We start from the raw sequence: 16,136 nt of genomic DNA, 5'->3' as shown, positions 1-16,136 counted from the left end.
GAGACCTGAAGGAGATGTTGTAGGGTGGGATGTTTCTGTAGCATCAGGAGTCCCAGCGTGTCACCCTCCTAAAAAGAGGGCATTGGTGGGTTGAGAAGTGCTGGTGGGCTCAGGGCTTGAGGGAGTCGTGCTCCAGGACATGCACTGAGTGAGCGGTAGAGGCCTCAGGAGGGTGTTGTGAGAACCCCCAGAAGTAAGTTTGGGTGCTGGTCGGGAGGGAGAATGAAAGAAACCTGCCGGATCTGCGCCCGGGAGCTGTGTGGCAACCAGCGGCGATGGATCTTCCATACGACGACCAAGCTGAACCTCCAGGTGCTGCTCTCCCACGTCCTGGGCAGGGAGCTGTGCCGGGATGGCAAATCCGAGTTCGCTTGCAGCAAGTGTGCCTTCATGCTGGACCGCATCTACAGGTTCGACACTGTCATCGCGCGCATCGAAGCCCTCTCCATCGAGCGCCTGCAGAAACTGCTGCTGGAGAAAGACCGCCTCAAGTTCTGCATTGCAAGCATGTACTGTAGGAACAACGAAGACTCTAGCACAGACGACAGAGCTGGGGATGGGACCGTGGACCTTTCTAACCTGCCTGATGTACGGTACGCTGCCCTCCTTCAGGAGGACTTTGCGTATTCTGGGTATGAATATTGGACAGATCAAGAAGAGCACAGCTTGGAGCCACACAGCTGCCATGCTTCAGAGGGAGTGAGTAACCGTCCACGGCGCTGCCGTGGCTGTGCTGCGCTGCGGGTGGCTGATTCTGACTACGAAGCAATTTGCAAAGTGCCACGAAAGGTGGCCCGAAGCATCTCCTGTGGGCTGTCCAGCCGGTGGTCGGCCAGCATGGGCAATGAGGAGTCATCCGTGTGCGATGCAGCAGAGTCTGCCAGTGCTAGAGGGCCTGTGGATGGGGAAAGCATGGAGGAAGGCACGCCTGCGTCCTCTGTTGAGTCACTGGACACGACCGTGGAGGCAAGCCCTCCACAGCAGAAGGATGAAGATACAGATAAGGGGGTGAAAGGAAATGGGAAATGTGATGATTTCTCCGATGACCGCATGACCCCAAACTCTTTGCTGAGCGGGAACAGGCTGGAGCTGGCCCTCAGCTTGATCAAGGCTTTGGACTACAAACCCCTTCAGAGCCCTCGAGGCAGCAGGCTACCTATTCCTGTGAAGTCCAGCTTGCCCCCTCCCAAGCTCAGCCGTGACTTGGCAGATGGCAGCGCTTCTGCTGGCTTAGTGTGTGCTGGTTCTGCTTTCCTGAATGCAGACAGAAAATCCTTTTCCAGACCTCCTTTGAGTCTTTCCCTGGAGATTTCTGAACTGCAGGAGCTGTGGGACGACCTCTGTGAGGATTATATGCCGCTGCGGGTACAGGTAGAGGTCATTGTGCCGCCGTTCGATTGAGCAGCGTCCTTGCAGCCCGACCCTGAGCCCACTAGGGATTCTTCTGTGCTGAGATAATACAGATAGCCATGTGTCGCTGAACCCAAGGCTAAGAATAGGCAGCTCAGTCCTTTTTAGGTGTGCTGCTTCTCTCCTCTGTCATTCTCCTGTCATCTCCGTGTATCCTCCTTGCGTTATGGGAAATTAACCTTCTCCCCCCTCCGTCAGCTCTCCCTGTCAATGCAGTCTGCTAGATGGGTCTAAGCTCCTCACATGCTTTGTCATTTTTCTGCTGAGAAAACATCAGTTTCATTTCAGCTTTCTCTTTGAGAAGTCAGTGTGACTTTTACCCACAACCCAAAGGGAGTGTTTTAAGCTTCTGGGCATGTGTTTTCCAGCAAATGTGCTTTCTTTGTACCGGAGTAATGGTTCAGTGTTGGGAACGCCTACCTCTGCAGATCAGGCCTCCAACCTGCCTAACGTGCAGATCTGCACAGGTATCTGTGGCGCGTGCCCTGGGGAAAAGGTGTTTTCCTTGCAGGTGGATTTGTGCCAGAGGATGACTTTAGGGTTGGTATTCTAGATAATTGGTTTATTTTCTGATCCTTTGAAAAGATTCGTCGGTTAACGGCAGGTGTTGCTGAGAGGTGATGAAAGTTCCTGCTTTCACGGGACTTCCTGGTGCTGTTACCTGCCACAATGGCCGTCCTCCTGTAGCTCTGGGTTGCTTCTGTTTTGCTGGCTTTAATGAAATCTTCATTAGTATGCAGTCAAAAAGCTGAACTTGTAACTCCTTTACCACTTTTCTTAATGAATAGAAGGCCTCAGTCAGCCTCAATTCAGGAATATCCATGTCAACCTAATTGCATTCCCATTAGCAGCCTTAGTGCTGTCTAATGCTCTAGGTAGCCTGGGGGATTAGAAAAATGCATGTTTATTACTATGGCAACTGTAGCTGTGCTGAATTAGGCTTCCTATTCAGCCAGCGCTGCCTGCTGTCCCATCTGCTCGGGCGTTTCCCAGCACTGTGTGCTTTTCCCATAAAAACCCGCTCAAGAGATGATGCTAGGGTGGAACGTAGAAAAAACTAATTTTCATCTGGTGCGCGAAGGCATTGTGCTGGCAGCCGGCGACTGAAGATGTGAAGCAGGGTGTCACTGCTGGCTTGCTATTAATTTTCACTGCTAGGGATATATTTACAGCATAAAAATAGGCTCTCTCTTAACAGAATGTGGCACAATCAACACGGTGCGTTTACGGCTTGGCTTTGTGTCATGTGCCGCCATCCTCCTCTTGGAACTGCTTTAGAGGAGTTTCTCCCACCTCCAGCCTCTGCCATCCGACCGCCCTTGCCAGGAATTCATCCTGTGGGATTTTTTTACTGCCTGTTTTTTGCCATGGCGGCAACAGCAGTTGCAGGCTTCGGTGCAGGGTCTGGCAGAAAAGGGAAAGCACTTAATCCTTTGGATGGCTTTAACAGCAAAAATGGGAAGCTGGATACAGCTAGTAAACTAAGTGGTTCTTGTATTTCTTTTTCTTTCTCTTTGTATGAGCAACAGTCTTAAAGTTGGGTACGGCTGTCCAGTGATTCCTATGCATAGATGCCTTTCTGGTAACGTGGAAGGAATATATAGGACCACAGTTCCCTTATTGCTTTTGGGAAACTGTAGTTCTCCTTTAAATTTACTGCTGTAAGCTACGATTACCGACAGATCTGGTGTCGGAGCACGTGATCTCGTAGGTACTGTGTTCGTGGGCATTTTCTTGAACCAACAATTCTTCCTCTTCATCACCACAGCCCCAGGAAAATGCCACCAAACCCAGCCTTCGTCAGATATGCCCTCGCAGCTGCCTGCAGTGCCGTGCTGGCAGTGAGGGGAAGCATTGCCCTACTGACAGCCAGCCTTTTACCCACTGTTCTGGGCAGATGTGAGCTTGGCAGGCTTAGATAATGTTGTGATTATTATTTTTAAAGAAATGTTCTGTCTAGGTTAGTGTGTGCTGGCATTGCTGGAGTTGTACTGAGAAGGGATTGTCAGTAAAATCGTGATGTAGGGGAGACTGCTGGGGAGCTATGCCCTGACATGGCTGCAGGGAAGCACAAGGGAGGGCAGCTTGGGCTTTGGGACTTTGGACCCTGGAGCTGGCTCTGCCTTTCCCCTCCCTGCTTTTTAGCTCTTTGCAGGTTTTCTGCTAATTTTTCTTTGGAATGTGCAAATTGTAAGGAAGGATGTGTTTTCCTCCCTGCCCCCCCCCTCCCCATTTTCTTTTCATCAACCTTATTTCAAAATAGCTGCTATGTGACAGATTCCGGTAGCTCTCCCTGTCTGATCTGAAGCCTTCTGGCTGGGGAAATTTTGAAATTACTTGCTGTGACTATTTAAGTTTTCACTAAAACCTTAACAAAACATCAGGGTAAAGGGAAGCATTGCTTCTGTATGGAAGCTTCTGTATATGAGAGGCAGTGCACAGGCCTGGGGGAGCTCCCCTGCACTGCCTGTCTTTCCCACAGACGGTGTTTCTGTGGTTGCTGAAGATGAAGATTCAATCTGACAGGGCTGATTAGAGTTAACTGTTGTTCTCCCTGCACCGTGCTGCCTGGAGCTGGTGCTCCTGTGTGCGCTCTGAAAAGCTCTGCCATGTTCTCGTAGCCTCTGTGCTGCAACCCTGCCCTTGCCAATGCTCCCACTTAAACACCAGTACAATCGATCTTGTATTGCTGATGGTATTCAGGAATACTTAGGAGTCCTGTGAGGGCTGGGGTGGTTGGCTGGGTTTGAATGCTGCTCTCAGGAGTTAACAACTCGCTAGGTGGGAGGTAGCAAAATAGTAAGACGGGATGACAAAGGATTAGTGTGTGCTCAGCCAGCAGGGTCTGGCAGGCCACACATCAGAAAGTAGGCTGTTTCCATTCTCAATAAATGGGTATGTGTCATGAAACAAATCTCAGCTGTGGCACTGAATTTGCTACGGCTTGCGGAGCTGCAGGGAATCGCAAAAGGCGTGGGTGCCGGAGTGTGGGGAGCTGTGAAGGAAAGCCCAGAGAATCACAAGTGGAGGGGTTCAGAGCAGAGAGTTGCTGCCAGATCATGGCAGGAGGGTAGCTAGTGGGAAGGATTGAAGGTTGTGGGCTTGATTAAGATAGAGAAGCTTGGCAGAACAGGTGAAGAAGGAGTTCAGTTTGGTGTTGGCTTTGTTTTGAAGCTTTCTGAAGCTGCCAGCAGGGCACGTGGGAAGGAGGGGAAGTTTCAGGGATGTGGCTTGGGTGCGGGGAGCAGATCTGTCATCAGCCTGCTGACAGTGGTTAGAGCCAGATGAGCTACTGGGTTCATGGTATGGGAGTGAGGAGTGACAGGGAGCCCAGCCAGAGCCTCAGGGCAGCAGGGCGCTTCTGGCAGGTTGGGCAGAGAGCTGCCAGGTGCCAGCCTGCCACCCAGGTGAAGGCAGACACGTGCAGCATGACGTTTCAGAGGCAGTTAGAAAAGCCCAAGCTGTAAGGTCTCTGAGGGCTGACGTCTGAATAGAAGCCAGTGCAAGACTTAAGCCATTTGTCTCCCTTTTTTCAGAATCTGCAGGATGAACATCAGCAGCCAGCTCCAGGTGACCCTGCAGTGGGGGAGCACGTGTCCGATCTGTGTGCTGCAGAGCTGCAGGGCAAAATCCAGCAATTTGAAGCTGCCAACAAGGTATTTCTTCATGAACAGCAAATTCAGTGCCTAATGAGTCTGATGTAGCTGGTATTGGAGGGTGCCTCCTAGTTTGGCCAGAGGCAGGCATCTGTACCTCTGTTCCAGCAAGGGTGTGTGCTGACGCACGATTCTCAGTGCAGTTGTCTGCCAGCTTGGGTTAAAACTTGTGAGTTTTTCTGCAGCTGTTCTGTGTAAATTTTCCATATTTATTTTTGCAAACCGTTATATTGGAAGAACTTCCCACTTGCCTGGTGAGCTTTCTGGGAGCTGGTGAAGGAGATGCACAGGGCCATTTCCCTGTCTCCTGGTTTTGTATGGGCTGAGCCTAGTGCAGGAGTGGAAGACACCTGCCTTTTGAGACAGCTGACTCCTTTTTTGCAAGCCATAAGGGAGGTCAGCGCAGATGGCATCCTGTTTTCATTTGGATTTAAAGGCTTTCTTAGGAGAGAAATGTGCAGCTGAGTTGTCCTGAGGCAGATCAAATTTAACGCATGTTGCAAGGGGTTGATGTTCTTAGTTATGGTCTTGAACTCTAAGGTAAGTTATAACCACTGAGAAAACAGAGGGATTAAATGGGAAAAAATGTTGGGATGGGATCTTTATTTCAATCTGGGGACAGCTGGAAGCTGTTGGAGCTGCCTGGACCACAAAGGTTGACAGGGAAATAAAGAGGCCCAAGGCCCAGTAAATGCAGTTGGAAGTGTTTAAACAATTCAGGGGGAGTGTCTCTTAGAGAAGAGAGAACATGACAGGTGTGTAAACTAATGAGCAACAAGAAGAAATCATGTGGCAGCACCAACTCCTTAAGAAATTGCAGCTTGAGTAAGTTCCGAGGAAGATGCGTATCATCCAAGACTAAGAATGCCAACAGGCAGCATGTTTAGAAATGCTAACAATCAGTTGTGTAAATGCATAATGTGCGCTGAGTCACGAACATTATGGTGAAAGCAGAGAAGTGTCATAAAACTGTTTGAGGTGGTAGTCTCTTTAGGGTGAAAAAATCTAAGCAAAAGTTCCTCAGGTTGTAAACCAGCCATGGAGACTAGTGAGACGTTCCCCTTTGCTTTGCAGCTGTGCTGTTGGCATACTAGCACTGGCTAGACTCTGTTGTGCTGAAGCCAGAACCTGAGACTAAATAAACCACTGATCTGATCAAATGTAGAATTACCTAGACCAGCAGTTGCTGCAAGAGTGCCTGGGTGGTTGAAGGACACGGTAAGAGAAGGGACTGGAAGATTGTGAAGGGGCAGCTACAATGCCCTGGAGGACAGCAGAAGAGAAGGGGACAATTTTTAGAATGTGTAGCTTCTCCATACTGATCTTTTTTTTTTTCAGATCTCTTGTGAGGTTTTCGGGCTGAAGTAGCCCCTTTCCTCTTAAAGGAAACAGAAACAAACAATAGAAAATGGGAAGACTGCTGGGCAGTCTGAGCAAGACTCTTCCTGGAGTATGTGGGAAGCAGTATGATATGTGAACCCAAGCCTGGAACCTCTGCCCTGCACATGGGGGCTGCATTGGAGGGACCAGAACCACTGGAACAGTCCTGGGAAGGGACTGAAGGCTTTGTGTTTGTTCACTGGTTTCCACACAGCTCAAACACAGTATTTACAGACTCTAGAGGGAGCCATGTTGATCTTTATTTGGTGAACACCTGGGCTGTATGCACTTGGTTAAGGAGTGGAGTGAGTCCTAAGGGTGTTTATGTAAAGCATTAGGCAAGATTAAAAAAACATATTTCTGTCTTCAGTTGTTACAGGAAAAGCTGAATGAATTGAATGTTGAATTAAAATCTGTCCAAGAAACATCGCAGAGGCAAGATCATACAATCCAGAGTCTGAATGACGCCCTGAAGAGCAAGGAGACTAAGGTAATAGTTTTGGGTGGACAGCGTGGTGCTTACTGAAAGAGGAAAGTGTGCTAGTCCTGTAGGCAGTGTCTGGAAATGAATACTTAAGCCATTGCTAGGCATCCTGGATCTCATTAAATTAGTTCTCGTGAAGCTCTTTTACTTTAATGCAATGCTGATGTGTCATAATCCACAATGGAGGCTTGGGATGAGAGGGTTTGTGCTTGGTTTGCCAATGACTGGGCTTCCTATCCTTTGACTTGTAGATAGAAGAGCTGTACCATATCATCGAAGGGCAGAACGAGACAATGGCCAAGCTGCAGGACATGTTACACAAAAGCCACCTGGGACAGTTGCAGGTATGTCCCTGGAAAGCCTTGAGTACATCAGGTTTTATTCTGCAGGGATCCTGATTTTTAATTCCCTCTCGTGAAGTGAATCTTTGAGTTTCTCTGCTTTCCACTCTTTTTAGATGTCAGAGAGCCCACTCTCATCCCAGGATCAGCAAATGTCACTGCTAGATCTTCAGAACATGCTTTTCTGCACCAAGCTGGAGGTGCGGAAACTGAAGAGAGCTCAGCGCCAGAAAGAGCATCAACTGGCTGAAGCCAGGAGAGCAACCCAGCTCCTAGAAAGCATGGTGCATGAGGAAGAGCAGCAGAAAGAGGCAACCTGGAAACACAACCAGGTATGACAAGCCCTTAGCCTGGAAGTCTCTGGGTTTCCATGACGTAAGAAGCCCTGATGTAGTCAGTACTCCACTGACGTTCATCATTTCTGCCTGCACCAGTCTGGGCACTCTTGGCTAACCCCTTTTCACCTGTGGCAGGGAGAATTCGCCAGCCTCCTTAGCTTCATATCTGAGGATTTAGAATCAGTGAAGGTGTATGTTGTCACGTGTACGTCTTTGGCTGGTGCAAATGTGCCATCTCTTTTTGCAGTGTTACAAAGCTAAAGTCCACTGCTGCACAGGTTAGCTGTGATTGACTGTGAAGCTCTGCCTGTAGCCAGAGCAAGGGGTTTAGATGGATGGATGGATATCCTGGGAGATGAAATAAATTCAAGCTTCTTCACCATGAAAGTGTGTTTTGAGATGTGAAAGCTGTAGTATAGCAGAGCACTTTTGGCTGTTCCCGCATCCCTTGTTGTTCTTGGCTTCTTCAGATTGCCCTGCTGTTTACAGGTCTGTTGGGGACTGACTGCCAAGGTATGTGCTTTTCCCTCACAGGAGCTGCGTGCTGTGGTACAGCAGCTGCAGGCAGAGCTGCAGGACAAGGCTCAGCAGCTCCAGACTGTGGAGTGGGAGAAATGCCGTGAGCTGCAGGCCCAGGAGCAGAGAGTTCAGCGTTTGAGTCAGCACCTGGCTCGCAAGGAACAGCTTCTGCAGGTGAGATGCAGAAAGATTCAAGCTGAGCATAACTAGCTGGGGCCCCTGCTCCTCCTTTGGTATTTGGTGATGCAAAAGTCAGTCTGTAGCTTTTCATGCATGCCATTTGAAGAAGGGAAGGAAGGAGATGCTTCTGGGCTCCCAGGATGAGGAAGAAGGCACAGGTATCTGAGTACCTCAGCCCACAGCAATGCCTGGTGAGCCCTGGCAGGTACTAGTCAACCAATCCCAAGTACTGGGACTCTCTGCTGCAAGGGGTAGAGCAAGTGTAGGATGGAGGGAGGTAGCCCTGATTTTCCTGTGCTGCTCTCGGGGGCCTTTCTGGACTGACAGGTGTATTAAGGGATTGTGTGTGTGTGACCTCTAGGAAACAAGGGAGCTTCTGCAATGCCAGCAAAGCTTGGACAAGAGCCCTGCAGCCATGAGTGCCATGTTGGAGAAACTGCAGCAGCGAGTCAGTGACAGGGATGCTGCTCTGGAGGTGAGCACAGCCTGTTGGTGATGTCTCAGTTTTCCCTGAGGCTCAGCCTTTGGGCTAGCATTAGTGGTGCAGCCATCCCATGCCTTCTACATGCTCTTCATGGCTCATGAAGTCCATGTAGAGGACTTCCAGTCTTCCAGAGGAGTCCTCTGAAAGGGAGAGCTGAGGTGCCCCACACAGTGAGTGGTGGGCTGCAGAGTCCTACTACCTCATCCTGAGTGATCACCCCCCTCTCACCCTAGCGAGCAGTCGATGAGAAGTTCTGTGCCCTGGAGAAGAAGGAGCAAGAGCTGCAACAGCTTCATCACTCAATAAGGGAGCGCGGAAGTGACCTGGAGAGACTGCGCAATGTCCTGTCCAGCAACGAGGCCACCATTCACGTGAGTGCTTGTACCTGGGCATGTGGAGTCCAGCCTGGCTGTGGTCTGGTGCTAGACAAACCTTCCTGTGAATGCTCTGGTTGTTGCTGGGGAGAGCATCTGCAGGGTTGTTGGCCTTCCTCTGGCCTGATGTGGGGCAGGTTGCTGGGTCACTTGTGTTTCTGGGCCGGGTGTAGAGGTGAGTGTGGCGTCTGGAGAGGACAGGGGTGCATCTATGTGACTCCACTAGCAGGAGAAACTGGTATTCCCAGTTCTGCTTAATTCAGTAAAAAGTCTCTCCCTGGTTGAGCTGCTTCTGTTGTGGTCCCCAGAGCCTGGAGAGCCTCCTGAAAGCTAAAACCCTGGAACTAGAGCAGGTCTCAGCAACCTGCCAAAACCTCCGCTGGCTCAAGGAGGAGATCGAGGCTAAATCCTGCAGCAGGCAGAAGGAGCAGGAGGGGATCATCCAGCAGCTGCAAACCTGCCTGCATGACAGGAACAAGGAAGTGGAGGTAAGGCCTTAGCTTGGCTTCCTGAGCCTTCAGACAGTTTGTCTGCAGAGAGAGTGGTCCCAAACCAGAGCCTCCTGGCTGCCTGAACCTGTGCCCAGTGCTTTGGAAGCTGGCTGCTTTTGGCACCTGTAAACACCTGTGCTTGCTGAGATGCTGCTTTCAGCTACACCCAGGCTGAAGAGCTGTTTGTCCTTGCAGTTTGATGGTAACAATGTCTCTCCATCTCTCCCTTCCTCCCACTGGTTCAGGAACTTACAGCAACTCTGCTGTGCAAGCTGGGCCCAGGACAGAGTGAGGTAGCAGAGGAGCTATGCTTGCGTCTTCAGCACAAGGAGAAAATGCTGCAGGATCTCCTCAGTGACAGGAACCATCAGACCATGGAGCATGATGCTGAAATCCGGGAGCTGCTGCAGGCTGTGAGCACCAAGGAGCAGCAGAGCAGAGTGAGTTGTGTGCAGTGCTGCAGTGGGGAGGGTGGGGTGGATGGCTCTGCCTTGCATTAAGCAAATGTGAACTGGTCTGTGACTGCTGTTGGTGGAGCTGCTGAGTGTTGAAGAACCATATGGGATGCCATCAACTGTTTCTAGGTTGGTCTCAACCCATCACATGGGAGCAGTTATGAAGCAGCAGCTCTTGTAGCAATGTTCAGGTGTCAGGTCCCTGTTGTTAACTCGACTGGGCAGGGTTTGTGTGTGTGGTGGGGAGGGAGGTGCAGATCCTCTTAAGTATTGGTGCTCCTGGGCTTGGGGCAGCAGAGGGGCCGTGGGAGGGTCACTGCTTCATGTGGGTGTTACCAGACCAGAAGGTAAGACTGAGCTGTTTCTTGTGTAGCACAGAAGTCTGAGGAAGCTCTGCTTATTGCCTCTTACACATTAGTGAAACTAGTGCATGATCCTGGGCTTGTAAATGCCACTTAAAGAGCCACAGCTCTTATTGTGCCTACTCTTGCATACTGGGTGTGGTTCAGTGTTACCCAAGATACTTTTGCAAACAATTGAGTTTCCTTTCATAAAAAGGGGGTTAAAAGGCCAAGCACTGCCTCCTGCTCTTTGTCTATCCTCTGTCTTTCTCCACTCCTGAATGGGGTGAGAGAAACTGAGGAGCTTGTTCCTCTGTAGGCTGAGAGGCTGAGCCTTGCTACAGCTGTCTGATAAGTTGGGATAGGAGGGCCGCAGTGGAGTGGCCAGGAGCAGTAGCTCCCAGGGTGGTTTGCAGAGCACTTCTAGTCTCAACTGGCAGATAAATATTGGGTTGGTTTCCCTTAGTCCCCAAGGAACGTGAGGGACAGGGATTCCACCCCTGATCCCAGCCCTGTCCTCCCCTATTTTTCCTGCTCAATCAGACGGCTGCTGAGAAGATGGCGCATGCTTTGGCAGAAAGGAGCTGCGAGTTACAACTCCTGCGCCAGCATGTGTTGGGGAAGGAGCCTGTTGGGAGCCAGTCGGCTGTTGCCAGGCTGTTGAAGCAGGACAAGCAACCCATACAAGTAAGAATTGTGCACTGTTTCTCTGCTTGTGGCTTTGGGCTTCCGTGAAGAACTGATTGCCACAGGAGGAAATGGGAGAGAGGGGATCACCACAGAGAATGATAGAAATGAAAGTGAGATTAGGGGAGAGACTTCCTACAGGAGGAAGAGAAGAAACTGAGGAGCAGAAATGCTGCCTGGATGTTCTGATCTTGATTCCACCAGCCTTTGTCACTCAGTGTCTCCTTTTGTTTTGATCAGGCAGTATTTGAGTCCTCAGGGCACGTGAGAGTATGAAAGAAATCCACCCTCTGACCTTCCAGCATTGACCCAGTCCTTCCTTGGGCTGGGCTGCCTGGCTGTATTGTAATCCCCTCCCTGACATTGTCACATTCTGGAGGGGACAAGAGAGCTAATTTTAGGTCCCACTAATTCTTGGCAGAGCCTGCTGGCTGTTTGCTGTCTCTTCCACAATTGGAGTTGGTATTTTTAAAGCAGCTTTGCTAAAAACCCCTTTGAGGCTGAACACAACTCTGAGGCTACATATGCCACACTCCTATTTGAGCAGCTGTTAATGGTTTATCGGTGAGCTGACATGTTGAATGTTTTTAAGCAGCTGTAAACAGGTTGCTCATTTCTATTCCCAGGATCAAAGTGAGCTCTAGAGACTTCCAGGGATGTGTGTGTATGGGCCAAGCTCTGTGTTTTCTTTCCTGCATGATCTCCCTGGGCCACATCTTTGGATGAAGATGTAGGTCTCTGTAGAGTCTCAGTTGAAAGATGGGTTTGCTGCAGTTGAGTGAAACCTGTTTAATCCTTACTATGAAGATGCTTACTGCCAACAACCTCCTAGTGCTAGATAAAACAAGGCCAGAGCCCTGCTGCCCACACATACAGCTTCTAGGTAGTCACTTGTCCCCACTGCCTGGCTAGATCCCCTTCATTAGTTTCTCACATTTCAGAGCATCAACAAAGTGGATAGCAGCTTTGCTGCAATCCTGGAGCTCTGGGGAAGCTGCGAGTGCGAGGTTCCTCATAAAGGTGCAAACCTGAAGGCTTTTGTGTTTTCAGGAAATACTGCAAAGAGCTTGTGGAGCTACAGCCATTGCCGGACCCCCACAGGGGGACAGCAGCACAGAGGAAGGTGAGTGTGGTGACAGCGTCTTTCAAGGTCCCCAACCATGACCAGGGTTTTTTGCTGTAGGGGGAAACATGGTTACAGGAAACTGTGAGAGAGTAAAGAGCTTTGAGCAAGAGTGAGTGTTTTGAAATAAAGCTGTGTCTCCCCTTTGGGCGATGGGTCGGGGATGTCTGGGGTTGGAGGTATGGGAAAGAGAAAGGCTGGTGTTGGGCTTGAGGTGCGGTGCTTCTGCTCAAGAGCTGATGCTGTCCAGTGAAGGGTTTTTGACTTTATGGTTCAGGCTGGACTGAGACAAGTGCAACTGGTTTGGGTTTTGCCTTAGGGCCAGGACACCTGAACTTTGCCAGGGGTGGGACAGCAGGCCTGGGATGTTGCTATTGCCTTGAGCTGCTGTTTAGGGATCAAGCAGGGAAGAAGAGTGTTTACTAAGGGACAGTGTGATGGGAAGTGCAAGCAGCATACACCTATCTTGCCAAAGAGGATTTCTGTCTGATCCTGGCTTTGGAGCTGACACACTGTAACCCTGCAGTAACAGAGCTGTCTTTGCAGTTGCAACGTCAGCAGCGGAACTGGAGAAGGATCTTGTTAATGCCAAAGAGGAGCTGGAGCTAATGGCAAAGAAGGAACGGGAAAGCAGGGTGAGCTTGTGATGGATTCTGTGCTAATCTCCCTTGCTTACAGGAGACCACTGGGCTGCCCCTCACTGGAGGTTTTGGACCCCCCTGTTGTGAGGGTACCCCCAGGGAGAGAAATGGGGCAGCAGCTTGCAGTGGGGCTTTGGCTTTCTGAAATCTTTCATGGACTTCTCTTCCCTCCCTAGCGGGAGCTCACTGCGCTTCAGTCTGTCGTGGCCACGCAGGAGGAGGAGCTGCAGGTGCAGGCCTCGGATATAGAGTCCTTGACCAGGACCATCCAGATCAAAGAGGACCTCATCAAGGTGAGGTAACACACTGTGCTGAGTTATTTCTGCCTGGGAAGGCTGCAGACTCGTCTCTTCTTTCCTCACATCCTCAGAGGAATGTGGCTGGCTGTCCATGGGTGGTATTGCTGCTGGTTTGCCTGCAGCTCTCTCTCTTACTTTGGCCAGAAGGCAAAGGCCTCAAACCCTCAGAGTGTCGTTACTTGGCTTTTTGCTCCTTGTGTACCAAACACCTTTCTTCGAGTCCTTTAAATAGAGTGCATTGTGTCCCTTCTCAGCTCTTGTTCCAGGCTGTTTTCTTTGCCTAATACACTCTGAGTGCTTTGGCACTTCTTTCTTAGGAGACCTAGGTCTTCCCAAACACTGGAAACTTTTGGCAGTTGCGTTCCAGGGAGGATTACAAAGGTCCAGCTGTCCTTGTTACTGATCCCTTCTTCACTGAGCTCTCCTGCTGTTGGTTTTCAGGATCTGCAGATGCAGCTGGTAGATCCTGAAGAAATTCCGGCCATGGAAAGGCTGACACAAGAAGTGCTAGTGCTTCGGGAGAAAGTGGCTATAGCAGAGTCACGAGGACAAGAGGCTACTGGAAACAGAAAGCAGCAGGTATTGTGCCATGTGGACCAAGCCTGGATGTTTTTATATTTCTGCTGGTGCTAAGTTATGAGGCTTTCTTTTCAGCCTTTGAATATGCTGAGATGTGCTTGTTCTCGGTGGCTGGCTGTGTGTATATGGGGAATACAAAGGAGGAGAAGATTGGTTCCCTTTAACACTTGTCTCAAGGGCAGAGTCTTTTGGGACACCAGGGGTGACACTGATCAACTTGATCACTTGGACACAAACAAGAGAGGAGGGGGAAGCCTTCTCTGGGGCAGCCAGAGCCTCCTTTGATTTCTGTTTGTTAAGTGTTATGTGTTGTCTGTTCTTTCTAACCAGTTGTTACTGATGCTGGAAGGGCTGGTGGCTGAAAGGAATCGGTTAAATGAGGCTCTCCAGGCAGAGAGGCAGCTCTATGGTAGCCTGGTAAAGTTTCACACGCACCCAGACAGGTAAGTGACGCTGCCTTGGCTCCCTGCTGCCCTGCTCCACTGCTGGAGCGTGGGCAGTCCCTGGAGCAGTGATCATTCTGCAAGTCTGAGAGCCTTCAGTGGGAAAGAGGGAGTCTAGGCAAAGAATCAGACAAATGCAGCTTTGGGAGTCCAAGTTTTAGGCTGCCTTCTTCCGTTGAAGAGGCTGCAGTGGCCAGATTTTACATGCTACCTAAACTCCCCCCATTGCCACCTCTTGTTCAGGCCCTGGGATTTCCATCTCTCTTCCCTGACTTATCCATTCCTGGCTCAGCTTCCGACCCACACTTGGCCACTTTTCAGAGGCTGCTGTTAAAATTCCCAACCAACTATTGGGTTGATAAGGACCTACCTAGATGCTTATCCAGGCGGTTGTCCCGCAGTCCAGTATGGCCTGCATTCTCTGTTCTCCGCACTAATCCCCTGCCCTTCATGGGGCTGCAGCCTCTGGGATATTTGAGCTACCTGATAGCAAGACAGCACATAAGTGGAGTGCTTGGGTAAGCACTGAAGAACAGCTGTGACTAGGATTCCCCTACCATAGACTGGAGCTTTTTTGGGGGATGGCTGTGCTCTGGGGAGGTTTAGAGGTGAGGCAAGAGGTGGCCAAGCTGCCTGGGGAGAAAGTGAGGCCTGTGCCTGGAGTAAGCGGCAGACCCGGATGGAGGGGCCAACTTGGTGGGCGCTTGCTGCAGCCTGTCTAACCCTCTTCCCTTTTGTGCGGTGTGTCTGCTTAGCACTGCGAGAGACCACACTCTGCAGGTGGAGCTGGAGGGGGTCCAGGAGCTCCGGGGACAGCTGGAAGAAGCTCTTGGAAGAAGCTTGGAGCGTTTGAGCAGGCTGGAGATGCAGGGCACCATAGGAGGTGGGGAACAGGAGCGTGTGAGAGTCCTACCCCAGCATGCCTTCTGAGCACTGACGCTCGCCCGCCTGCCACGGAAACGGTTCACTAACCAAGCGAGCCTGTCTCACTGACTCTGGGAGGGTTGCTTTGGTACTTAGTAATGGTACGATAGAACTGGTGCAGGGCTTTTTTGTTCGATTTTTTTTTTTTTTTTTTTTTTGAGCTGCTTTGGAAATGGTGATCAGTGCAATCCACCTGTGTCTTCATATATGTTCCTGTCTGACCCACCCTGGTGGCCACTGATGTATTTGCACACTCAAATCATTCCATTTTAGTTGATTTCCCTCATCTCCCTTCTCCTCCCACCCCCATGGGCCAAATAAAGATTCCCTTTCTCTGAAGGAAACACCAAATGTTCTTTATCATCTCCCAAGTGCATGAGTGTGAGTGTTTGTATTCCCTCACTGTTTTTCTTACCCAGTGACATCCCCCTCTTGGGTTGATGGTGGCTGGCCCAAAAGGAGAAGGGGTAAATGGAAAAGTGGGTTCCAGAGCCAGAGAATTTGAGAAGGGCCACAAGACCTGCTGGCACTTCCTGGGGCTCTTACACAAGTCTTGAGTGTAGAACCAACGATTCATTTTATGTTTAAACCAAATCCTACTCCAGTATTGATGATTTTACTGACTCCCCCCCCCCCCCCCCCCCGTAAGTTATCTCAGCCTGGCTTGTGAGTGCCTTCAAGGGAGAGCTTTCTCTTCTTTTTGACAGACGGTTTGGGGTGACTGAGACCTGTCCCTGCTCCCAGGGTCTGGGCTGGGTCTGCCCCCTCCCTTGTATGTGCACATTTCGTTTACAGGCCCCACACACCCCTTGGGCAATGGCCAGGGTCCTATTTTTGTTTTTCTGGGAACAGTCCCACTTGTCACCACTGCATACCTTTTCTAGGGCATCTTTCACCTTCTCTGGGAGCGTTGGGGCTCGCGTGAGAGCTGAAAAACAATAGCACCAGCTTTCCACTGACCAGTGCTTCCCATGCGCAGCAGGCTAT

At 50.4% G+C, this 16,136-nt stretch overlaps 1 protein-coding gene across 1 annotated transcript; it reads left to right on the top strand.

Moving 5' to 3' along the window:
• The first annotated feature begins 222 nt into the window (after positions 1–222).
• Positions 223–15,514, top strand: LOC104627244 (myomegalin-like). The gene is made up of 17 exons (XM_010295375.1): positions 223–1,371; positions 4,947–5,066; positions 6,817–6,936; positions 7,182–7,274; positions 7,388–7,603; positions 8,144–8,302; positions 8,670–8,783; positions 9,026–9,163; positions 9,475–9,654; positions 9,903–10,097; positions 10,997–11,140; positions 12,191–12,263; positions 12,810–12,898; positions 13,081–13,197; positions 13,645–13,782; positions 14,113–14,225; positions 14,981–15,514. Exons 1-17 carry the CDS (start codon positions 223–225, stop codon positions 15,153–15,155), a joined length of 3,333 nt encoding a protein of 1,110 aa, XP_010293677.1. The 3' UTR covers positions 15,156–15,514.
• Positions 15,515–16,136: the final 622 nt, after the last annotated feature.

Source organism: Phaethon lepturus, unplaced genomic scaffold, assembly GCF_000687285.1.
Source record: "Phaethon lepturus isolate BGI_N335 unplaced genomic scaffold, ASM68728v1 scaffold30689, whole genome shotgun sequence".
NCBI lineage: Eukaryota > Metazoa > Chordata > Aves > Phaethontiformes > Phaethontidae > Phaethon > Phaethon lepturus.
The sequence above is the reverse complement of the archived record's forward strand: the minus strand, read 5'-3'. Positions and strand labels throughout refer to the sequence as shown.